Source organism: Scyliorhinus torazame, chromosome 11, assembly GCF_047496885.1.
Source record: "Scyliorhinus torazame isolate Kashiwa2021f chromosome 11, sScyTor2.1, whole genome shotgun sequence".
NCBI lineage: Eukaryota > Metazoa > Chordata > Chondrichthyes > Carcharhiniformes > Scyliorhinidae > Scyliorhinus > Scyliorhinus torazame.
The window spans coordinates 164,368,714-164,395,494 of NC_092717.1; the positions used below are offsets into that span (position 1 = coordinate 164,368,714).

Genomic DNA, 26,781 nt, shown 5'->3' on the forward strand with positions numbered 1-26,781 from the left:
TGATCTGTAGCACAGTCATTTCAATAAATTTATCATCTCAGTGGCTTCAATTCATAAAATTCCAACCATTTACTTCTGTTTGAAGCATAAGGTGTTCATGGTCATGTAACTGAAAAAATGCCTTCACAAATTCACTCACCTTTTTAAAAGTAACAGCAATAGTGTTATTAACTAAAGTGGGTACATGGTGTTAGTAAGCTGAAACTACCATAAGGCTCTCAAATCTCCTTTCTCAATTAAATAAATATGTAATGTTTTGCGGTAGCCTCACTGATAAATTGGGATTTCGCTTCTTAAATCTGAAAACTTACTTAAACACCAAATCAGTGGAATGAACTAAATGGCACAATGCAAGTGGCAGTTTGAAGCTCATAAGCAGAAAATTATAATTCAACACTTTCAACCTGTCACTTAACTGGGAATCAACATTCATAACAACACAAAATGTACGATAAATGATTCAGTTAGCTATAAGTGATTTATTTATCTGAACTAAGAATTATGGAACACCCTCCCCCCAAATTGTAAATCGCAAGGCTCGAGAGCTGTGTTTTTCAGACTTTTTTTCCCCAGAGACCCACTTTTACAGATTGGCCGAATCTTGCAACCAATGCCACATTCACAAAAAATTCTCCTCCGTTACTTTCAAAAACGCCACACTCATTGCTGGAACTTCTGTATTATTAAATGTAAAATTGTAAATTGAGCTGCTGTTTCACCTTAAACAACAGCTCCACCCGGACATAGAACATTGAACATTATAGCGCAGTACAGGCCCTTCGGCCCTCGATGTTGCGCCAACCTGTGAAACCACTCTAAAGCCCATCTACACTATTCCCTTATCGTCCATATGTCTATCCAATGACCATTTGAATGCCCTTCGTGTTGGCGAGTCCACTACTGTTGCAGGCAGGGCATTCCACACACTTACTACTCTCTGAGTAAAGAACTTACCTCTGACATCTGTCTTATATCTATCTCCCCTCAATTTAAAGCTATGTCCCCTCGTGCTAGACATCACCATCCGAGGAAGAAGGCTCTCACTGTCCACCCTATCCAATCCTCTGATCATCTTGTATGCCTCAATTAAGTCACCTCTTAACCACCTTCTCTCTAACGAAAACAGCCTCAAGTCCCTCAGCCTTTCCTCATAAGATCTTCCCTCCATACCAGGCAACATTCTGGTAAATCTCCTCTGCACCCTTTCCAATGCTTCCTCATCCTTCCTATAATGCGGCGACCAGAATTGCACGCAATACTCCAAATGCAGCCGCACCAGAGTTTTGTACAGCTGCAACATGACCTCATGGCTCCAAAACTCAATCCCTCTACCAATAAAAGCTAACACACCGTACGCCTTCTTAACAACCCTCTCAACCTGGATGTCAACTTTCAGGGATCCATGTACATGGACACCGAGATCTCTCTGCTCATCCACATTGCCAAGAATCTTACCATTAGCCCAGTACTCTGTCTTCCTGTTATTCCTTCCAAAATGAATCACCTCACACTTTTCTGCATTAAACTCCATTTGCCACCTCTCAGCCCAGCGCTGCAGCTAATCTATGTCCCTCTGTAACTTGTAACATCCGTCCGCACTGTCCACAACTCCACCGACTTTAGTGTCATCTGCAAATTTACTCACCCATCCTTCTACGTCCTCCAGGTCATTTATAAAAATGACAAACAGCGGTGGCCCCAAAACAGATCCTTGTGGTACACCACTAGTAACTGGACACCAGTCTGAACATTTCCCATCAACCACCACCCTTTGTCTTCTTCCAGCTAGCCAATTTCTGATCCAAACTGCTAAATCACCCTGAATCCCATGCCTCCGTATTTTCTGCAGTAGCCTATCGTGGGGAACCTTATCAAACGCTTTACTGAAATCCATATACACCACATCAACTGCTTTACCCTCATCCACCCATTTGGTCACCTCAAAGAACTCAACAAGGTTTGTGAGGCACAACCTACCCTTCACAAAACCGTGTTGACTATCTCTAATCAAATTATTCCTTTCCAGATGATTATACATCCTATCTCTTATAAACCTTTCCAAGATTTTGCCCACAACAGAAGTAAGGCTCACTGGTCTATAGTTACCGGGGTTGTCTCTACTCCCCTTCTTGAACAAGGGGACAACATTTGCTATCCTCCAGTCTTCTGGCACTATTCCTGTAGACAAAGATGACTTAAAGATCAAGGCCAAAGGCTCAGCAATCTCCTCCCTAGCTTCCCAGAGAATCCTAGGATAAATCCCATCCGGCCCAGGGGACTTATCTATTTTCACACTTTCCAGAATTACTAACACCTCCTCCTTATGAACCTCAAGCCCTTCTAGTCTAGTAGCCTGAATTTCAGTATTCTCCTCGACAGCATTGTCTTTTTCCTGTGTGAATACTGACGAAAAATATTCATTTAGCACCTCTCCTATCTCCTCGGACTCCAAGTACAACTTCCCACTACGGTCCTTGACTGGCCCTACTCTTGCCCTAGTCATTCGTTTATTCCTGACATATCTAAGGGTGTAACTTAGGATTATTTGATTATTTTATATCTTCACACCTATTGTTAGCATTTGGAGAATTGCCTACACGCGCTGGAAAGATTAACAAGCGCAATATTGTACAATTTTAACAACATCATGTTCAATCGTTCGAAACCTAACAGGTCCTCGGATAGAAAATTAAACTCAAAACTTCCACTTCAGAAACAGGAGCCCTAACTGCTGAACACGGTCAGACAGAATGTCACTGGACGCCTGTCAGTACTGTTTCCCGGTAAATAAGTAACAGACTGCAAACATGCTGAGAAAAAAAACAAGGCTTGGCACAACTCAGCTGACCATATGCAAACGTGCAGACACATTTCATTCCATATACCTGCAACATTTTACCGGCTCCTGTATATAGGAGTGTAGTTTAGTTTCCAGCTAATGCCATCCTTGGCGAACAATTGAAGGCCCGATAAAGGTAGGTGTAAAAGTCCTTGCGGTACAGGATCCAATTCAGCTGATGGAGTCCAAGCAGCCGCATGGCAGAGATGGATGATTGGGGACGAGTACATGGAAAGAGGGGGTGGATAGCGGCGGAAGAGAACATAAGAACATAAGAACTAGGAGCAGGAGTAGGCCATCTGGCCCCTCGAGCCTGCTCCACCATTCAATGAGATCATGGCTGATCTTTTGTGGACATCGTATTGTGGACATTGCTGAAGGGGTTGGATTACGAGGCGAGGTTGAGTAGACTGGGACTGTACTCTTTGGAATTTAGAAGGAAGAGGTGGAATTTAGAAGGAAGAGGGGGGATCTTATAGAAACATATAAGATTATGAAGGGAATAGATAGGATAGATGTGGGCAGGTTGTTTCCACTGGCGGGTGAAAGCAGAACTAGGGGGCATAGCCTCACAATAAGGGGAAGTAGATTTAGGACTGTGTTTAGGAGGAACTTCTTCACCCAAAGGTTTGTGAATCTATGGAATTCCTTGCCCAGTGAAGCAGTAGAGGCTCCTTTATTTAATGTGTTTAAGATAAAGATAGATAGTTTTTTGAAGCATAAAGGGATTAAGGGTTATGGTGTCCGGGCCGGAAAGTGGAGCTGAGTCCACAAAAGATCAGCCATGATCTCATTGAATGGCGGAGCAGGCTCGAGGGGCCAGATTGCCTACTCCTACTCCTAGTTCTTATGTTTATGTTCTTATGTTTACTAGGGTGTTCTGAGCAAGTTAATTCTTTTGGGGAGGTTCATGTGTGATTGTTTTAACTGTGTCACCTTAATATTGTGTGCTTATGTTTTTTTTAATAAATCTTTTTTATGTCACTGTAATTCTATGCTTCTAGGATCAGTAGTATCTTCCTCGTTTTCAGAATGCAAACGAAAGTGACATGTTAAGTAAGGCACGTTTCCCTCCGGGATTGGCATGCTCAACAAATAACATCTATGATAGTAACAAATGTGGTGCCATGATTTTAGATAAAATATATTCTTACATTAGTTGTATTCCAGGAACAGATAGAATGTTGATGTTTATCGATCTGTCATCACCAAATCAATGGATGCAACTGATTGAACTGCCACACAGATAAGAAGGGATTTTGTTTGAATTCAAAGCAACATTTTGTTACTGTGTTTCCTACCTTTTTAGGTAATAAAGAACAACCTGAATCCAAGTTGGAGACCCTTTAGAATCCCTTTGCGATCTCTGTGTAGTGGTGACTTGCAGAGGCCAGTCAAGGTACTTTACGTTTATCTACTATGAAGGGGAACAAGTATTTTTCACATCCTTTTAAGAATATCGATTTACTAAAAACAGTTGGGAAGTATATAGTACTTTGATTAACTTTATAGTGATCAGTACAAAATCGCCTCAGCAAATGTGTCTGCCTGAATATTAATATTGCCATCAGCATTCTTGTAAAGAACTGACCAAACTGAAAGATTACATTCGATTGTGAATTAAGCAATATAATAGATACATGGTTATTATTTTTTTTTACTAGTAAGTAGTGACAGACAGGTTTTGAATTGATGTGATGGATGGTTTGGGAATATTTAGGTGTCCTGAATTGAAGTGATAAGATTCTTAAATAAAGACCACTCGGAAAGAAAGTCATCTTCAACTCTAACCATTGGCATTAGTTCTGTAAGTAGTTCTATTTTTTATGAAAGTCAGATTTAGGCTGAGTTGAAGTTTGGCAAACGTTTCCAAAGGCACTTTACTGCATTTACCTGTTTGTCATGTGCTCCCATGTTGCTTAACTAAGGTCTTCCTACCCTGGGATGAGCAGTTTGCTATTGTTTAACAGATAATTTCTGACATATCACAGCGATGATTTGGCAGTGCACTTGCTGAGACTTCTGTTGCAGATTTGCATTGAGTATTTTTTATGACCAGTACTACTGCAAGCAACAGAATGAATGAAATGAAATGAAAATCACTTATTGTCACAAGTAGGCTTCAAATGAAGTTACTGTGAAAAGCCCCTAGTCGCCACATTCCGGCGCCTGTTCGGGGAGACTGTTACGGGATCCCCGAACAGAAGATAGTAATGAATGGCATCAATCAGCAACAATAGGCATATTAATACTGTAGATTAAAGTGTGGAAACTTGAAAGTAGCAATTTTTCAGGTAACAGCTAAATGTAATCTTTTTCAGGTGGATTGCTATGACTACGACAATGATGGATCACATGACCTAATTGGTATATTTGAAACTAATGTGACTAAACTACTAGCAGCATCCCACAGCTCGCCGGTAGGTTTTACAGAGAATTACATCGAATATACAGCGCAGAAAACGCACAGTAGCACAGGGGTCAGCACTGTTGCTTCACAGCGCCAGGGTCCCAGGTTCGATTACCACTTGGGTCACTGTCTGTGCGGAGTCTGCACGTTCTCCCCGTGTCTGCGTGGGTTTCCTCTGGGTGCTCCGGTTTCCTCGCACAAGTCCTGAAAGACGTGCTTGTTAGGTAATTTGGCCATTCTGAATTCTCCCTCTGTGTACCTGAATAGGTGCCAGAGTATGGCGACTAGGGGCTTTTTAACTTCATTGCAGTGGTAAATAATGTCAGCCTACTTGTGACAATAATAAAGATGATAAAAACAGGCAACTCACCCAACTAGTCTGTGCTCCACGCAAGTCTCTTTCCATTCCATCTACCTCATTTCAATCTTTCAGAATATATTTCTATCCCTATTCTCTCATGTACCAATTTGGTGTCCTTTTGAAAGCATTGTTTTATTTACCTCAACCACTTCTGTAGCTGAAAGAATCGTATTCCAACCACTCTAAGTAAAGAAATCTCTCCTCCTGCCCCTATTAGATTTATTAGTAACCATATCTTGTACTTATCCATAGAATCCTACAGTGCAGAAGGAGGCCATTCGGCCCATCGAGTCTGCACTGAGTCTCCAAAAGAGCTCCCCACCCAGGCCCACACTGCTTCCCTATCCCCGCAACCTTACCTAACCTGCACATCTTTGAACTGTGGGAGGAAGCCGGAGATTCCAGAGGAAACCCACGCAGAAAGTGCAAGCTCCACACAGATACCCAAGGTCGGAATTGAACCTGGGTCCCTGGCGCTGTGTGCCACTGTGCCACCCCTAGAAACTGAATCCATCCCTCTCCCTGGCAACCTCTGAGGCTGACCCAGATTATACGGTTTCATAATTAACCCAGAGCTGAGCTACTGACCTCATTTACTCATTCGCCAAGACCACTTACTTCCATGATAACACTTGATGCCACCCCCCCCACCAGCTTCCTCCCTCACCCACACCTCCGCTGGTTTGCTGCTGAAATCTTCATCCGCGCCTTTGTTACCTCTAGGTACGACTAATCCAGTTATCTCCTGACCAGCCTCCCATCTTTCACACTCCAGAAATTTGAGCCTACCCAAAGCTTTTGTATCATAACTCGCATCAAGTCCCATTCACCTATTGCTGGCCTAAAGGGATCAAAGGACTGAGGGGGGGGGGACACACAGAGATTACTGAGCCATTATCATAATGAATAGCAGAGGAAGCTCAAAAGGTACTCCTATTTTCTATGTTTATAAACTCAGTTAGCTAATCTAAATTGGAGTTGAGTGAATCAAAATTCTGATCCATGTTTTCAAAACCCTCCCATGCCCTCGCTCTTCCCACCCTATAACTGTCTAAAATACGAACAAGGAGTAGGCCATTCAGCTCCTCGAGCTTAGTTCCCGGTACAACTGAAGAATAACCTCCCTACCTTTGAGTTCAATTCCCCTCATAATTAGTGAAGCTGGATTAGCACAGTGGGCTAAACAGCTGGCTTGTAATGCAGAACAAGACCAGCAACGCGGGTTCAATTCCCGTACCGGCCTCCCTGGACAGGCGCCGGAATGTGGCGACTAGGGGCTTTTCACAGTAACTTCATTGAAGCCTACTTGTGACAAGCTATTATTATTATTGATGATAACATCATATCCACTTTGCTAATTACTTTAACTGTATACGAGCCTTTTATGATTCATGCAATGGGACACCAAAATCTCTCTGCACCTCAGAGCTCTGTAATCTCTTACCATTTAGATATACCCTTTTTTTATTCTTCCTGCCAAAATGAACAATTTCACATTTTCCCACTTTGTACTCCATTTACCAGATCTTTGCCCACTCACTAAAACTTATCTATATCTTTTTGTAGCCTCCTAATGTCCTCGTCACAACTTGCTTTCCTACCTATCTTTGAGTCATCTGCAAATTTGGCAACCATCCCTTCAATATCTTCATCCAAGTTATTTAAATCTCTGCTCTCCTCGAATCTTGCACAAGCCTGATTTTTACTTGCTCTACCAATTTCTCTTCCTCAAATATCTCTGCCTCTTTCTCTCTCTCTCGTCTTCTGCAGGCCAGTGGTGACACCTGCTTCTTTGTCCAAGCTTTTGATCATCTTTCTGGTATATATATATATATATATATCCTTATATGACAGGTGACAAATTTTGTTTGATAACTCTGTCGTGAAGCACCTTGAGATGTTAAATTAAAGGTGCTATATAAATTCAGGTGATTATTTTACTATATGTGTGGAGTAGGGAAAGGAAGAAAGAACTTTTGGAAGAACTGTGTGACAAAATATTACAACCTTCCTCTTTGAAGTTCGTATTTTGCTTCTCACTTCGAGCAGAGTATTATGAGGTTATACCTGTGAATTCTTTCTTTGCAGTAACCTACTGACATTGTCTTTGGCTTTATACTTTAGGGGACGATTTTAATAGGTCACTTTAATTTTGTATGATCAGCACGTCTCATGATTTTCTCTTATGATTTGCAATAACATAGCCCATGGTATTTTTCTTGCAGGCAGAGTTTGAGTGTATTAATCCGAAGAAGAAACAGAAAAAGAAAAGTTACAAAAACTCAGGAATAGTGAGTTTTAAATTATGCCAGGTAAGAAATGTTTGATTAGATTACTGAAGAGTTTTATCCCGATTGCTGCAGTGATGGTTGATTTTGATGCTTTTATTTTATTTTCTTCTCGTCTCTTCTGTTTCTTTCTGCTTTATCACGTCACCCACTTTCTTTCTCCCTGTCTTCTCCTTTCCTGCACTCTATCCTGTGACTACAATTACCCTCAGTTTTGCGCCTGAAGCCGCAGCTGCTGCTTACCTTCCACCTTTCATCCCAACGAGTTCCTTGAGCCTCAGTCGCTCTTTCTGACAGCCAGGACTGCTGCTGCATCATTGTCAATTTTGTGGCATTGAGTCAGCAGCTTAGATTCTAAGCTGACAATCTGTTTGCTGCCTGTTTATTTGACAAATGTCTTTGATGCAGAATGATGCTTTAAAAACTCAGCTGTTCTCCCAGCTCAGCACTGTAAAACTCTGAAGCAGGTCGGTCGGTGCCTGGTGGGAGGGTTAACTGCAGGATTTGGGGAAGGAGACAGAGGGGATATGAGGAGACATTGGGCTGCCAAGAAAGTGGGGTATGGGGAGATGGAGTAGAGGAAACGTTTGCCAGAGGAGGGGAAGACAGGAACTAAAGAGAAAAGGAAGTAGGAGAATAAATGCTGGAATGGAAGGAAGGGAAGGGCTGCAAGATGATGTGCTGGAAGACAATGAGGGAACATATGCAAATGCCACCTTTTCCACATTGTTTTCTGTTGCTGCCCTATGACTCTGCAAAGCCACCATGCAGCCTTGGCTGGTTCCCTCTTTAGATCTTCAGATGTAGCTCCAACAACAGAGGAAACATTCTCCCCTAAAGGCTCTGTTACTGCTGCTGCTTAATCTGCACTACTCTGGTTGGTTTGTTCAGATTTGGGATGGGGCTCTTTTCTCACCCTTTGTACTTCCACTGCAGCTATGCATTCACATATTCAGTTTTGGCCTGCCCGCCTGTTACCAGTGCTATCAGCTCCTGACCTGTTGATGTTTTGTCTGAAGCCTCTGGCTTCAGGCCTTTGACCTGCACAACACCAGTATTTGTCTTGATCTGTGTCTCAATCTTTCAGCCATCCAATCTCTCACCCACCGTATTTCTGTTCTTGCTGGCTCGTCATCACGAAACCGCAGTTTTGGGGAACTTTGTAAAACAAAAAGCTTATTTCTCAGATGTTTTATTTTTAAAACTGGATGTGGGGGTGAGTTGGAGTTTTGGAAATAATCTAAGAATTTGTGGAGCTAGCATCCCGATCAAGTTTCATCTTTCTTTCTCCAGCTGTCAGAATGATAAAGCCCACCTAGCCTTGCGGTTTTGTGTCTGTAATTTCTGTCTGGGTAGTACAAATATTGAGTTATATAAACTAATATTTTGTATTTTCTGACTGCAAATATAGTGGAAGCATTTCAGAAACTCGGAGCTTGTTTTTCTGTTAAGTACCAGGCAAACAGTTTGGAAACTTGGGAATTTTAGGAGAAAAGGGTGTGAGGACAAGTTGTAAAGTGGTAGAGATGGTGAATCTGTGGTAGGATCTGTTGGTGAAATGATAATCGTGGGAGGTGCTGAGCAATCTCTGCCATTTGCTTTTTTTTTTGTAGTATAAGAGTCTGGCACATATATGGTTAATGTGGGACTGAGTACAGTACCGCCCACACAGTGATATGAAAAGTCACATGACCCAGACCCAGGGGTCAGTGTGGTGTTGAGCGGAGATGTATGTAGACCTCAGCATGGGGACAGCTCAGGGCTAGCACATTTACTGTCCATGTGTGAATAGTTCTAGTAGTTAATAAAGACTTGTTAACCTACCTAAGACTACAGCAACTTCTTTAAGATGTACTGATCTGTAACCGACACCTCCCGACATGGTGGCAGCAAGGGGATAAAAACCCCAAATCTCACAAGAATACAGAGAGAAACTGAAAAGCTGGAAGACTGAGGGAAAATTTAATGAAGCATTCTGGCCTGAAAGAAGAAGCTCCAGAAGAAGCAGGCGCTGCAGTGGAAAAATCGCCAGAAAAAGGCCTGGAAGCTGAAGGCAGAGATTAAAAATTCCTTACTGCAGCAGCAGACACTTGATTCTCCTTTGCAAGTCCAGCTTCAGAATGCAGAGTTGACAGAATCTGCAAGGGTGAGTTAAAGCTTTTAAAATTTCAGGCTGCTGCAAGCCTAGAATATCTTTAAAGTAATTGTCAGAAGTGTTGTTTGCTAAAAGCGACTACGAGTCAGAGCCTGAACACATGGTATCTGAGCTCATCTGAAAAAAGAGTGAATCAATTAAATATTGCGGGAACATCGTGACTGTCCAGTTCAGTTTTTTAAAAAAGCAGAAGCTCCATTTCAACAGTGAGTCTAAAAAATAAAGCACTGAATTAAAAAAGCCTGCAGGCAGCTGAACTAGGCCGTCATTGTTATGTTTTTTTCAAAAAGAATGCCATTACCGTTGTGCAGAGCCCGCCAAAGCTGTCAAGTGCGGGATATCTCTTTGTCTCTGAATGAATGGCGACACCATCTTGAAATTCAGAAAACTGTTCAAGCTGAACATACACTTTTGAACATGGATCATAATTCCACACTTTCAAGTCAACTCACATTAATCCAAGCCCGAGACCAAACACAAAGTTAAGGACTTTGGAAGAAAAGATTCTTCAGCATCGTTTAAGGTTTAAATAAAAATTCAGAAGAAGGGGAGGTGAACACGCTGCTTTACCCAATAGGCCCAATTGCAGACAATATCATTTTAAGGGAATTTTTTTTTATTAAATATTTTATTGAAAATTTTTGGTCAACCAATACAGTACATTGTGCATCCTTTACACAATATTATAACAACACAAATAACAATGACCTATTTTATAAACAAAAAATGAGTAAATAATAAATAACAAAAATGAAAACTAGCCCTAATTGGCAACTGCCTTGTCACAAGTAACACTCTCCAAAAATATAATTTAACAGTCCAATATATAATTATCTGTAGCAACGACCTATACATACTATACAGTATATATTAACAACCCTGAGAGTCCTTCTGGTTCCTCCTCCCCCCCCCCCCCCCCCCCCCGATCCTGGGCTGCTGCTGCTGCCTTCTTTTTCCCATTCCGTCTATCTTTCTGCGAGGTATTCGACGAACGGTTGCCACCGCCTGGTGAACCCTTGAGCCGACCCCCTTAGGACGAACTTAATCTGCTCTAGCTTTATAAACCCCGCCATGTCATTTATCCAGGTCTCCACCCCCGGGGGCTTGGCTTCTTTCCACATTAGCAATATCCTGCGCCGGGCTACTAGGGACGCAAAGGCCAAAACATCGGCCTCTCTCGCCTCCTGCACTCCCGGCTCTTGTGCAACCCCAAATATAGCCAACCCCCAGCTTGGTTCGACCTGGACTCCTACTACTTTTGAAAGCACCTTTGTCACCCCCATCCAAAACCTCTGTAGTGCCGGGCATGACCAAAACATATGGGTATGATTCGCTGGGCTTCTCGAGCACCTCGCACACCTATCCTCCACCCCAAAAAATTTACTGAGCCGTGCTCCAGTCATATGTGCCCTGTGTAAAACCTTAAACTGAATCAGGCTTAGCCTGGCACACGAGGACGACGAGTTTACCCTGCTTAGGGCATCTGCCCACAGCCCCTCCTCAATCTCCTCCCCCAGCTCTTCTTCCCATTTCCCTTTTAGTTCATCTACCATAGTCTCCCCTTCGTCCCTCATTTCCCTATATATATCTGACACCTTACCATCCCCCACCCATGTCTTTGAGATCACTCTGTCCTGCACCTCTTGTGTCGGGAGCTGCGGGAATTCCCTCACCTGTTGCCTCGCAAAAGCCCTCAGTTGCATATACCTGAATGCATTCCCTTGGGGCAACCCATATTTCTCGGTCAGCGCTCCCAGACTCGCGAACTTCCCATCCACAAACAGATCTTTCAGTTGCGTTATTCCTGCTCTTTGCCACATTCCATATCCCCCATCCATTCCCCCCGGGGCAAACCTATGATTGTTTCTTATCGGGGACCCCCCCAAGGCTCCAGTCTTTCCCCTATGCTGTCTCCGCTGTCCCCAAATCTTCAGTGTAGCCACCACCACCGGGCTTGTGGTGTAGTTCCTCGGTGAGAACGGCAATGGGGCTGTCACCATAGCCTGTAGGCTAGTCCCCCTACAGGATGCCCTCTCTAATCTCTTCCACGCCGCTCCCTCCTCCTCTCCCATCCACTTACTCACCATTGAAATATTAGCGGCCCAATAATACTCACTTAGGCTCGGTAGTGCCAGCCCCCCCCTATCCCTGCTACGCTGTAAGAATCCCTTCCTCACTCTCGGGGTCTTCCCGGCCCACACAAAACCCATGATGCTCTTTTCAATCCTTTTAAAAAAAGCCTTCGTGATCACCACCGGGAGGCACTGAAACACAAAGAGGAATCTCGGGAGGACCACCATCTTAACCGCCTGCACCCTCCCTGCCATTGACAGGGATACCATATCCCATCTCTTGAAATCCTCCTCCATCTGTTCCACCAACCGCGTTAAATTTAACCTATGCAATGTGCCCCAATTCTTAGCTACCTGGATCCCCAGGTAACGAAAGTCCCTTGTTACCTTCCTCAACGGTAGGTCCTCTATTTCTCTACTCTGCTCCCCTGGATGCACCACAAACAACTCACTTTTCCCCATGTTCAATTTATACCCTGAAAAATCCCCAAACTCCCCAAGTATCCGCATTATTTCTGGCATCCCCTCCGCCGGGTCCGCCACGTATAGTAGCAAATCGTCCGCATACAAAGATACCCGGTGCTCTTCTCCTGCCCTAAGTACTCCCCTCCACTTCTTGAAACCCCTCAACGCTATCGCCAGGGGCTCAATCGCCAGTGCAAACAATAATGGGGACAGAGGGCATCCCTGCCTTGTCCCTCTATGGAGCCGAAAATATGCAGATCCCCGTCCATTCGTGACCACGCTCGCCACTGGGGCCCTATACAACAGCTGCACCCATCTAACATACCCCTCTCCAAAACCAAATCTCCTCAACACCTCCCACAAATAATCCCACTCCACTCTATCAAATGCTTTCTCGGCATCCATCGCCACTACTATCTCCGTTTCTCCCTCTGGTGGGGCCATCATCATTACCCCTAACAACCTCCGTATATTCGTGTTCAGCTGTCTCCCCTTCACAAACCCAGTTTGGTCCTCGTGGACCACCCCCGGGACACATTCCTCTATTCTCATTGCCATTACCTTGGCCAGGACCTTGGCATCTACATTTAGGAGGGAAATAGGTCTATAGGACCCGCATTGTAGCGGGTCCTTTTCCTTCTTTAAGAGAAGCGATATCGTTGCTTCAGACATAGTCGGGGGCAGTTGTCCCCTTTCCTTTGCCTCATTAAAGGTCCTCGTCAGTACCGGGGCGAGCAAGTCCACATATTTTCTATAGAATTCGACTGGGAATCCATCCGGTCCCGGGGCCTTTCCCGCCTGCATGCTCCTAATTCCTTTCACCACTTCTTCTACCTCGATCTGTGCTCCCAGTCCCACCCTTTCCTGCTCTTCCACCTTGGGAAATTCCAGCCGATCCAAGAAGCCCATCATTCTCTCCCTCCCATCCGGGGGTTGAGCTTCATATAATTTTTTATAAAATGTCTTGAACACTCCATTCACTCTCTCCGCTCCCCGCTCCATCTCTCCTTCCTCATCCCTCACTCCCCCTATTTCCCTCGCTGCTCCCCTTTTCCTCAATTGGTGTGCGAGCAACCTGCTCGCCTTCTCCCCATATTCGTACTGTACACCCTGTGCCTTCCTCCATTGTGCCTCTGCAGTGCCTGTAGTCAGCAAGTCAAATTCTACATGTAGCCTTTGCCTTTCCCTGTACAGTCCCTCCTCCGGTGCTTCCGCATATTGTCTGTCCACCCTCAAAAGTTCTTGCAGCAACCGCTCCCGTTCCTTACTCTCCTGCTTCCCTTTATGTGCCCTTATTGATATCAGCTCCCCTCTAACCACCGCCTTCAACGCCTCCCAGACCACTCCCACCTGGACCTCCCCATTATCATTGAGTTCCAAGTACTTTTCAATGCACCCCCTCACCCTTAGACACACCCCCTCATCTGCCATTAGTCCCATGTCCATTCTCCAGGGTGGGCGCCCTCCTGTTTCCTCCCCGATCTCCAAGTCCACCCAGTGTGGAGCGTGATCCGAAATGGCTATAGCCGTATACACCGTTCCCCTCACCTTCGGGATCAATGCCCTACCCAGCACAAAAAAGTCTATTCGCGAGTAGACTTTATGGACATAGGAGAAAAACGAGAACTCCTTACTCCTAGGTCTGCTAAATCTCCACGGGTCTACACCTCCCATCTGCTCCATAAAATCTTTAAGTACCTTGGCTGCTGCCGGCCTCCTTCCAGTCCTGGACTTCGACCTATCCAGCCCTGGTTCCAACACCGTATTAAAATCTCCCCCCATTATCAGCTTTCCCATCTCTAGGTCCGGAATGCGTCCTAGCATCCGCCTCATAAAATTGGCATCATCCCAGTTCGGGGCATATACGTTTACCAAAACCACTGTCTCCCCCTGTAGTTTGCCACTCACCATCACGTATCTGCCCCCGTTATCCACCACTATAGTCTTTGCCTTGAACATTACCCGCTTCCCCACTAATATAGCCACCCCCCTGTTTTTCGCATCTAGCCCCGAATGGAACACCTGCCCCACCCATCCTTTGCGTAGCCTAACCTGGTCTATCAGTTTCAGGTGCGTTTCCTGTAACATAACCACATCTGCCTTAAGTTTCTTAAGGTGTGCGAGTACCCGTGCCCTCTTTATCGGCCCGTTCAGCCCTCTCACGTTCCACGTGATCAGCCGAGTTGGGGGGCTTCCTACCCCCCCCCCCCTTGTCGATTAGCCATCACCTTTTTCCAGCTCCTCACCCGGTTCCCACGCAGCTGTATCTCCCCCAGGCGGTGCCCCCCCGCCCATCCTCTCCCATACCAGCTCCCCCCTCTCCCCAGCAGCAGCAACCCAGTAATTCCCCCCTCCCACCCCCCCCCCCCCGCTAGATCCCCCGCTAGCGTAATTACTCCCCCCATATTGCTCCCAGAAGTCAGCAAACTCTGGCTGACCTCGGCTTCCCCCCGTGACCTCGGCTCGCACCGTGCGACGCCCCCTCCTTCCTGCTTCTCTATTCCCGCCATGATTATCATAGCGCGGGAACCAAGCCCGCGCTTCTCCCTTGGCCCCGCCCCCAATGGCCAACGCCCCATCTCCTCCACCTCCCCTCCTCCCCCCATCACCACCTGTGGGAGAGAGAAAAGTTACCACATCGCAGGATTAGTACATAAAACCCCTCTTTGCCCCCCACATTCGCCCCACCACTTTGTTCGAACGTTCTTTTTAATAACCCGCTCATTCCAGTTTTTCTTCCACAATAAAAGTCCACGCTTCATCCGCCGTCTCAAAGTAGTGGTGCCTCCCTCGATATGTGACCCACAGTCTTGCCGGTTGCAGCATTCCAAATTTTATCTTCTTTTTATGAAGCACCGCCTTGGCCCAATTAAAGCTCGCCCTCCTTCTCGCCACCTCCGCACTCCAGTCTTGATAAATGCGGATCACCGCGTTCTCCCATTTACTGCTCCGAGTTTTCTTCGCCCATCTAAGGACCATTTCTCTATCCTTAAAACGGAGGAATCTCACCACTATGGCTCTGGGAATTTCTCCTGCTCTCGGTCCTCGCGCCATCACTCGGTATGCTCCCTCCACCTCCAACGGACCCGCCGGGGCCTCCGCTCCCATTAACGAGTGCAGCATCGTGCTCATATATGCCCCGACGTCCGCTCCCTCCACACCTTCAGGAAGACCAAGAATCCTCAGGTTGTTCCTCCTTGCGTTGTTTTCCAGTGCCTCCAACCTTTCCACACATCGTTTCTGATGTGCCTCCTGCGTCTCCGTCTTCACCACCAGGCCCTGTATATCGTCCTCATTCTCGGCTGCCTTTGCCTTCACGACCCGAAGCTCCTGCTCCTGGGTCTTTTGTTCCTCCTTTAGCCCTTCGATCGCCTGTAGTATCGGGGCCAACAGCTCTTTCTTCATTTCCTTTTTGATCTCTTCCACACAGCATTTCAAGAACTCTTGTTGTTCAGGGCCCCATGTTAAACTGCCACCTTCCGACGCCATCTTGGTTTTTGCTTGCCTTCCTTGCCGCTGTTCTAAAGGATCCACTGCAATCCGGCCACTTTCTCCTCCTTTTTCCATCCGTATCCAGGGGGGATTCCCTTCTGGTTTACCGCACAGTGTTTTTAGCCGTCAAAATTGCCGTTGGGGCTCCTATCAAGAGCCCAAAAGTCCGTTTCACAGGGAGCTGCCGAAACGTGCGACTCAGCTGGTCATCGCCGCACCCGGAAGTCCATTTTAAGGGAATTAATGAATAACTTGCAAAATTTGAAGCGGTACTGAAATCGTTTGACATTTTATTTTAATTTAAGAAGCAACAAGATACTTGAAAGAGCTAAATTCAATAAGATAATCCAACTACCAAGGAAACCAATTGATTCATTCATAAATGATCTGTCCAGGATGGCAGACTATTGTGACTACGGAGAATACTTGGGAATGTGCAGTTTTGCACATACACAGGTATCCCTGCTTAGGAGTGTGAAAGGTTGGTTACGGATGAAATAGATCTGCTCAAATGCTGATCTATTTAATCTGTAATCAACCTTTCGCTCTCCGAAGCAGGGATATCTGTGTAGCCTTGGATCTCCTCAAAACGGCAGATGATGTCAAGACAACTGCCATTAACCAAACAAAACTGCACATTCCCAAGTACACAAACAAAAAAAAGAGTATTCTAACTGGAACTTGAAACTTTGAACTGTCTTCTCTCTTTGTGGAGCAGGTCTGTCCATTCGCATTACAAGTTCCGGAAGCCTCTCAATGATCAGGCCAGGACCACGATGCCTACAATGAAGAGGTGAAAGAGAGTGATCAGTAGTCCAAGAAGCCTCTCTCCAACCCTGACAACGGTACAGCATATCAGCTCTGCAACCGCTGTGTATACATTGAAACTCCCAGCCAGCATGCCAAAGCCACACGAGATACTGGTACCAGGTAGCAGTCATCCATGGCCAACAACAAAAAAACAGAGATGAACATACCACTAAAGCTTATACTCCCCACAGGAACACTTTTCCTCAGCCACAGAGGAGTGAAAGAAGCAACAAGGAGATGAATACAATGATCATCCAGCCTGCCAGAAATTAGTCAGCAGCAGCCATCAATCAATACAACAGCCAAACCATCCAAGTGCTGTTCAACATGAAGGAATGGAAGAACAGAACAATTATCCAGATACCAGCTCAACCTCCAACCAAACAGAAAGAGGCAGCAACGACAGAGCCTACCACTTCTTTGACAGAACTGCGAATGAGATATGGAAGGGCTCCAAACTGCATGAATCAAGGACTTAAGGGGGAAGATGGTGTGGCGATAATGTAGTAATAATGATAAAGTAGTAACAAAAATAAATGTATAGGAATGACAACAAATATTAGAATGAAGTAAGCTCATATAACTGCAAGTACATTTGATGAAGACTTTGGGGGAGGTGTAGTATAAAGGTCTGTCACATATAGGGCAGCATGGTGGCACAGTGCTTAGCACTGTTGCCTCACAGCTCCAAGGACCCAGGTTCAATTCCAGCCTTGGATCACAGTCTGTGTAGAGTTTGTACGTTCTCCCTGTGTTAGGGTTTCCTCCGGTGTTCCGGTTTCCACCCACAGTCCAAAGATGTGCGTGTTAGGTAGATTGGCCATTCTAAAGTTCCCCTTAGTGTACAAGGATGTGCAGGTCAGGTTATGTCGTTACAGAATATAGCGGAGTGGACAGGGAGTAGAGTGTTCATTTGAAGGGTAGGTGCAGACCTGATGGGCCGAATGGCCTCCTGCCTGTAGGGATGCTATGATTAGAGTGTTAATATGGGCGGCATGGTAGTACAGTGGTAAGCGCTATTGCTTCACAGCTCCAGGTTCCCAGGTTCGATTCCGGCATGGGTCACTGTCTGTACTGAGTCTGCCCTTGCCTGCGTGGGTTTCCGACGGGTGCTCCGGCTTCCTCCCCCAAGTCCCCAAAGACGTGCTGTTAGGTAATTTGGACATTCTGAATTCTCCCTCCGTGTTCCCGAACAGGCGCCATAGTGTGGCGACTAGGGGCTTTTCACAGTAACTTCATTGCAGTGTTAATGTAAACCTACTTGTGACAATAAAGATTATTATTAATATTATGTAGCACTGAGTACATTATCACCCACATAGTGATGTAAGAAAGCATATGACTCAGACCCTGGCTCCAAGTTGAACAGAGATGTGTCAGGCTGTGGCTGAAAACCGGTGTGTGTCTCTCCAGATGCACTGCTGGGTTTTCAGACCAGACCTTGAGCCACTTTGAGAAAAGGATTGGGAGCATGATTTACACAGACACCCCTGGCGGAGCAGGATCTGATGAAAGCTGGCAAGGCTGGCTCCCCAGAGATCATCCTCCCCCCCCCCCCCCCCCCCAAACAAAAAAGTTATCGGGGGCTCTCCCAACTTGTGCCAGGGTGCAGTGCCCAGGCATGCCCCTTTCCCCCAGGAGCTCTACTTAACTTTCCGCCCCTGTTAGGATCCCCTCAACTGCTTTGCGTTTTTAAATAGCTGTTGTCATGTCATGTTGGTGACGTATGAATATTTACTGGGAGGGGGGAGCATATGAGTAGGAAGCACTTTATTTAAATTTAGGGAAATAGATTAAAATCTCGTTTCACAACTCTTGCGATATTTTGTGCCGCATCACACCCTTTATGTTTGAGTTACTTTAATACTGCTGCTGGTATTAGTATTTGTCCTGCTTCTAATTCCAAAGTTCCCCAAAATGAACGTAACATTCCTGGTGATCGCTTAGTAGAGCATTAAGGAAATGGGCAAAGTCCAGCAGCAGTGAGGAAAGGTCCTGGATTTGACCGAACTGGTTTGTAAATTTCTTCTAAATCTCTGGAACATTATATTGTTTATTTTGTGATGGAAAATACTGCTTTTCCTTGGATAAATAAGTATCACAACCGCATAAATAAATGTCTATATCTCCCGGAAACTGTGAATAAAACGTCAACTGTCCTGAAGGTCGTTTATTTTCAAATATTGGATTTGTTTATTGTCACGTGCACGAGGTACAGTGAAAAGTATTTTTCTGCGTGCAGCTCAAACAGATCATTTAGTACATGAAAATAAAATACATAATGGGGCAACACAAGGCACACAATATAACTACCTAGACACCAGCATCGGGTGGAGTAAATACAGGAGTGTAGTATTAATCAGGTAGGTCCATAAGAGGGTAATTTAGGAGTCTGGTAACAGCAGGGAAGAAGCTGTTTCTGAATTTATTCATGCATGTTCTCCGACTTCTGTATCTCCTGCCCGAAGGAAGACTTTGGAAGAGTGAGTAAGCCGGGTGGGAGATGTCCTTGATTATGAACAAATAGCAAATTCAATCATCAATTTTTGCACAGTAGAAAATGAGTGGGAGAAGTGGGGCTTAGAATCCTCTGTAAACACCCTGTCTTCCTGTCATACAGAAATGTGTCCTAAAATTACTTCTGGAAAACCTGAGATAAAACAACATTAGATTTTTAAAGAACTAAATCTGTTTAATTTGCAGATCGTGAAAGAGTACACTTTCCTGGATTATATTATGGGTGGCTGTCAGCTGAACTTCACTGTGAGTAAATGATGAACAAATGTATGTTTGGTCACTGCTTGGTCTATTCTGATTGTCAAAGCGGTTATGAAATATTATACTTGAAGGATCTAGAGCTGATATTGGAGTAACATTAACAATTTTGGAAAATGACTTTTGGGTTTTTGGTCTTCCAGTTGTGTATCTCCTGAGCTGGATTCTCCGCTGGTGGAATCCCCTGTATCGTCGGCAGCGCACTCACGCCAGCGGATTTCCCTACGGTGTGGGCAGCCCACAATGGGAAACCCCATTGGTCGGCTGGCAGGATGTGATGCCACTGCCGGCGGGAGAGCGCTACACCACAAAACCGGTGCAGCGGGATGGAGAATCCCGCCCCCTGTCTTCTGGTCCTCGTTTTTTTATCCCACCGTGAATTCCTTTTCTGTTTGATACCATGTCAGAAACATTAATCTGTTTGGAAGATAGCTATAGTTAGAAAAAGTAAATAACACCATGCAAATACTGTGTGATGCTCAATTTACAGGAACGTTCCTCCAAGTATCCTGGTAAAACAAATGGTAAATTAAAATCCCTGTTTTTAACATTAATCAATGTTTTATTGATTGGTTTATTGTCACATGTACTGAAGTACAGTGAAACTTATTTTCCTGCGGCCAAGGGAACGTCCACAGTACGTACAAAGTAGACAAATAGAATAATCGACAAAGTACATTGACAAATGGTACATCGACAATAGTGATTGGTTACAGTGCGGAACAAGGGCCAAACAAAGCAAATACATGAGCAAGAGCAGCATATGGCGTCGTGAATAGCGTTCTTACAAGGAACAGATCAGTCCGAGGGAGAGTCGTTGAGTCTAGTAGCTGTGGGGAAGAAGCTGTTTCTATGTCTGAAAATGCGGGTCTTCAGACATCTGTATCTTCCTGACTGAAAGGTCTGGAAGAGGGCAAAGCTTGGGTGGGAGGGGTCTCTGACAATGCTGTCTGCCTTTCTGAGGCAGCAGGAGGTGTAGACAGAATCAATGGGAGGGTGGCAAGCTTGTGTGATGTGTTGGGCTGAGTTTGCCACACTCTGCAGTTTCTTGACTGTTGCATTTTAGACTCAAAAATAAAAAATGCTGTACAATCAAAGTAGGTCTGACAGCATCTGTGGAGAGAGAAGGGAGCTAACGTTTCGAGGCTGGATGACTCTTTGTCAAAGCTGAAGAGAACTGGAAATAGGGTCAGATTTATACTGTTGTGGTGGGCCGTGGAGCGGTGGGGCTGGATAGGAGGCCAGCGATAGGTGAAGATTGACAAAGATGTCATGGACAGAAAGACAAAGGGAATGTAAAATGGGGGTGATTAAGGCTAAGAAGGGTGCTGATAGTGGCACATAAAGAGATTAGAATGTCTGAATGTCAGAACAAAGGAATGCAGCGCGTCAAAGGGCAACTAGGAAAGATGGCTCAAGTGAGATAGGGGGAAGGGGAACAATGGTGAGAAAAAAAACAGATCAATGGCAGAAATGAATATAAATGGATGGAAATAGAAATGGGGTGAAGGTGGAGGAGAGAGTTCACAGACTGAAGTTGTTGAACTCAATATTAAGTCCGGAAGGTCTAACCGGAAGATGAGTTGCTGTTCCTCCAGTTTACGCTGGGCTTCACTGGAACATTGCAGCAGGCCAAGGACCGACATGTGGATGTAAGAGCAGAACAGTGAGTTGTGGGGCGGCACAGTGGTTAGCACTGCTGCCTCACGGCGCTGAGGACCCGGATTCGATCCAGGTCCTGGGTCACTGTCCGTGTGGAGTTTGCACATTCTCCCCGATGTCTGCGTGGGTCTCACCCTCACAACCAAAAGAATGTGCAGGGTAGATGGATTGGCCATGCTAAATTGCCCCTTAATTGGAAAAAAAATAATTGTGTACTCTAAATTTGTTTAAAAAAAGGATAGTGAGTAGAAATGGCAAGCGACAGGAAGGTCTGGGTCCTGCTTGCGGATGGACCGGAGGTGTTCTGCAAAATGGTCACCCAGTTTGCGTTTAGTCTCTCCATTATAGACTGGTGAGTAAAGCCCAATTCTGACCATAAGTGTTCCTCTGCTACTTAACAATAATTTTTATTTTTAGAAGATGAATGTTAATCCAAGAGCCTGCATGCTTCAGTTCATTTCCTACTTCCCTTAATTGTTTTAATGTTTCCAAATTGTAGGTTGGTATTGATTTCACAGCTTCAAATGGAGATCCACGGGTACCCAACTCTTTACATTTTATAAATCCTAATGGATATAATGAATACCTCATGGCAATCTGGTCTATTGGAATGATCATTCAAGACTATGATGCGTAAGGAATTTCTTTATCCTTCATCAGTTTACAGTGTTTCGTTTAAAGCTTCTCTTCAAAGCTATAGTAGAAAATTCTACCTTCTGATGAGGGTAAAAGCTGTATAACACACATTCTGACGGTATGTATGATGATGTTCCCTGTGCCTGTCTAATGTCAGTGAAAGGTATTTGAAAGATTTTTATGGAAATATGCCGTTAAAATAGAGTACTGTGAGACTCCAGATTTTTAGATTTGACTCTGCTTTTGTAGCAGTACTGAGACCTAGCAACGTTTTGTTTCAACTGCCATTGTCTTTGTAATTCTTGATGTGGTGATGCCAGCATTGGACTGGGGTGGGCACAGTAAGAAGTCTTACAACACCGGGTTCAAGTCCAACAGGTTTATTTGGAATTATTTCTTTGTTGAGAGGCCAGTTTGTTGAACAACCCTATAGGCCGGGATCCCTTTCTGTAACTAATATGCAGTAATTTGTGTACCACAGTTTGGTTATCTAGCTTCTAATTTGTTGAGTTACTTTTTACGTGTTAATGCTGGAATAATGTACACTCAATCGTGTATTCTCTTTCTCCAGTAATTTGCAGACAGATATCTAATTGTGGTTGTATATTTACAGAGACAAATTATTCCCAGCATTTGGATTTGGTGCACAAACACCCCCAATGTGGCAGGTAAAAATAGGCCATTTGTATAAAAGATGTATTCAAATACTCTATTTGTGTATACAAGTCATTCTATGAGGTGGCATTTTTCCTGTAGGTATCACACGAATTTCCACTTAACTTCAACCCTGAAAACCCATTTTGTGAAGGTACGAAACATATATTTATTTTGTAATAGTTATTTACAAGGGGAGGATGAAGGTTAAGATGTTGTTAAAGCAATGATGCGATTCCAACTAAGATGTGGAGCTGTTCATGCGATGTTAATTTTTTGCCATGTGACATCAAAATAATTGATTCCTATGTTGAAAGGACATCTTTTTAAAAGCTCCACTCCTAACTAGTCGTGAATATTTTGCAGTTTGAGGTCATAAGAAATAGCAGCAGGAGTTTGGCCTCTTGAGCCACCTCGGCCATTCAAAACAATCATGGCTGATCTGATAGTGACCTTGACTCCACTTTCCCACCAACCCCCCCATAACCTTTGACTTCCATGTAGATCAAAAATCTGTCCAACTCAGCCTTGGCTGTTTTCAATCACCCAGCTTCCATTGCTTTCTGGGGAAGAGAATTTGAAAGATTAACAATCCTCAGAGAAGAAAACCCTCATCTCAGTCTAAAATGGAAGAGCCCATATTTTTTAAAACTGCTAGATAATTCTAGATTTACCCATGAGGGAGAAGCAACCTCTTAGTCTCTACCCTGTCAAGCTCATTCTGATTCTTAGAATCATAGAATTCCTACAGTGCAGAAGGAGCCCATTGCGCCTATCGAGTCTGCTCCAACCATCTGGAAAAGCACCCTACCTAGGCTCAGTCCCGTCCCCATAACCTCACCGAACCTGCAGAATTTTCGATACTAAGGCGCAATTTAGCATGGCCAATCCACGTAACCTGCACATCTTTGGAGGAAGCAGTCACAGGGAGAATGTGCAAACCCCATGCAGACAGTCACCCAAAGTCAGAATTGAACCTGGTACTGTGAAGCAGCAGTGCTAATCACTGTGCCGCCCCTCTTGGGGTGGAATTTTCCCATATTTTTTTCAAAGTGTCAGTCCCGGCAAAAAAACCGGGTAGAATCCCATCGGGGGTGGCGGGAAACTCGCCGTATAGCCAGCTCTAACTATTTTTTTCCTCATGATTCACGCACACTTGTGGCGGCTTGTCTCTGATGCAATCACCCCAGGAAAACTTAATCTCTGGAAGGTAAAGTCGCCATAGTCCCAGATGACCATAGGCTGCTTTACCCTTTTGAGGCGGAGAGCTGACTGGTGGTGGTTTAAGCTGAGGATCACCACATCTCAGGCGAGGGGCAAGGTTGAGAAAGTGGACCTTCATGAATAACCTCAGCCAGTACGGGAATTGAACCTGCGCTGCTGGCCTTGTCTGCCTCACAAACCAGCTGTCTAGCCCACTGAGCTAAACTGGCCTCTGTAATCAATGTGGTGCTCCTTTTAAATGCCTCCCCAGCACTTGTTCCAAGTTCAGTTGGTGGAATGTCTGCCAGAAAGATAGCACTACCTTTCATAGACGGAGCCCTCACCAAATGTTTCGATGATGTTGAGCAGAGGCATGATACCCTGTAGCTGTGATTGGCTCAACGACTTTAAGCAAGGTCACAAACTCCGCCAGGGAGGCTGTGGCCACATTAGTGAGTGCCAGCTCACTCCATAAGAGGACGGGGCTACAATGCCGAACGAAGATGCGTTACCTCTGAAAGGCCTTTGAGGCCTGAGAGACTTAACCCTGAGACTTAACTGGGTCCCTGCGCATCCTCTCATTGAGTCATAGAGGTCTACAGCATAGAAAAGACCCATCACGTCTGAGTCATTTAAAAACAACCACCTAACAGCTCTAATCCCATTTTCCCGCACTTGGCCCGTAGCCTTATATGCCTTGGCATCGCAACTGCACATTTAAATACTTCTTAAATGTTATCAGGGTCTTTGCCTCCTCTCTTTAAGGAACTGAGTTCCAGACTCAGACCACCCTCTGAGTGAAAAAGCTTTTTCGTACATCCCTTCTATATCTTCTCCCCTACCTTAAATCTATGCTCCCCCTGGTAATTGATCCCTCCACACAGGGGAAAAGTTTCTCCCTGTCTCCCCTATGTATGCCCCTCATTTTATACATCTCAATCATGTCCCCCCCTCAGTCTTCTCTGCTCCAAGGAAAACAACCCCAATTTATCCGATCTCTTTTTATAAGTAAAACTCTCCAGTCCAAGCAATATCCTCATAAATCATCTCTGCAACCTTTCCAGTGCTAGCACATCCTCCTATAATGTGGATTCCAGACCTGCACACAATACTCTAGCTGTGGCCTAACCAACATTTTCTACAGTTTCAGCATGACCTCCCTCTTCTTAAACTCTCTCCCTCAGCTAATAAAGGCTAATACCATATGCCTTCTTAACTACTGTATCCACCTGTCCTGAAACCTTCAGAGACCGATGTGCATGCACACCAAGATCCCTCTGATCCTCGTGCTTCCCAGGATCCTGCCGTTCATCATGTATTCCCTTGTCTTGTTTGTTCTACTGAAGTGCATCCAAATTGAATTCCATTATTCACTGATCAGCCCATCTGTCCAGCCCTTCTATATCCTGTATTCGAAGGCTATCTTCCTCACTATTTACCATCCAACTCCAGGATATCACTGCGGGAGTACCTCAGGGTAGTATCCTAGGCCCAACCATCTTCAACTGCTTCATCAGTGACCTCCCTTCCATCATAAAGTCAGAAGTGGGAATGTTCACAGAAGACTGCACAATGTTCACCATTGAGACACCAACTGCACATTCAGCGAATGGAATCCCTTCCGGTTTGTGAAGGGCACCCCCTCATGAGGTGGTGCTCATAGGGGGGCATGCGTCCTGTTGCTCACCCTCTAGATATGGGGCATGCAAGCGATGGCGGGGAAGAGGCCGTGCGCCACTGACCGACAGCATGCTTGGAGGCATGCATGCGGGCAGGCCCATGGGTGGGTCTCGGCTCGGCTTGAGAGGGGGGGGGGGGGGCACCTGTTGGGACCTTAGTGAGGTAAGCTGTGGGTCCTTTGTGCAACATACCAGTTTTGCCTACTTCTCTGGAGGCAGGGGCACAGTGGGCAGACAGGGCTTCGTGACAGCCGGTAACCCTGCAGGGTGGGTTAGCTGATGGTGTCACTGTCAGGGGCAGTGTACCAGGAATACAGGGGGTGGATGGGTGTTGAAATTGGCAGCCCACTCACCATATTTAAGGAAGTAAGCAGGGGTCAATTGACCTTGTTGACAAACCTATTGACCCTGATAACATGTTTCCCATGCCGTAACATGGTTAGTATGGGCAGTCACATGGGAATGAGCAGGCCATTTTCTTAAGTAACTTGTTCAAAGGGCACAAAGGAAGGGGTGGGTTTCTATCTTCAGGGGCGTGCCCTTTGCCCATTGGGGGAAGTTCCGCTAAGATGGTGATCTTAAAATTTAGAGAAAAAGTAGGCCATTCAGCTAATCAAGTCTGTCCCCGCCATTCAATGAGTTCATGATTGATTTGATGTGATAATCTTCAACTCCACCATCCTGCCTTATCCCCATAATCTTTGATTCCTTTACTGAAAATCTGTCTATCTCAGCCTGTAATATACTTAACGCCGCCCCCCCCCCCCCCCCCCCCCCCCCCACACACACACACACACACACTTTCTACACACCTGCTCTCTAGAACCCACTACTCCCCTGCCCCCTTCCCGCCCAAGGCCTTGGAGTTACTTTGCACCAGGATCCATGCACCAACTTCTTCGGCCTGATGCAAACCCAGCAGCTCCTACTAATGCACTCTTAGTGCTGCTAGGACTGCAGGGTATTCTCTTCTGAACATGTTCCAGAACTTTGTTCCCAAGTTGTGATGAGCGCTTTATCCTTTGATACCTTCCAACCCATGGACACTGTTCTAGAATCTAACGAATTCTGGAAGCTCAAAACCAACACATCCACTAACTCTGCAGCCATCTCTTTAAAAGCCCTCAGTATGTGGGGCCATCAGATCGCGATCATTAATTCACTTTAATTCACTTTCAACCTAATTAATTTCTCTTTCACTTTTTCGCTAGACCTCTCATTAGACCTTCTACGTGTACACGCATACCAGGGCCAGAATCTTCCCAAAAATGCAGAGTGTT

The 26,781-nt window shown here is 45.2% G+C and overlaps 1 protein-coding gene across 1 annotated transcript in view; it reads left to right on the plus strand.

The window, feature by feature from the left end:
• The window catches only part of LOC140385626 (copine-3-like), a 91,972-nt gene that overhangs the window by 50,360 nt on the left and 14,831 nt on the right, over positions 1-26,781 (plus strand). Inside the window, exons 7-13 of the mRNA XM_072467959.1 lie at positions 4,149-4,238; positions 5,161-5,259; positions 7,836-7,922; positions 19,596-19,655; positions 21,829-21,962; positions 22,579-22,633; positions 22,722-22,773. Of these exons, the coding sequence (XP_072324060.1) occupies positions 4,149-4,238; positions 5,161-5,259; positions 7,836-7,922; positions 19,596-19,655; positions 21,829-21,962; positions 22,579-22,633; positions 22,722-22,773 (577 nt within the window). The remainder of the gene's footprint in view (positions 1-4,148; positions 4,239-5,160; positions 5,260-7,835; positions 7,923-19,595; positions 19,656-21,828; positions 21,963-22,578; positions 22,634-22,721; positions 22,774-26,781) is intronic.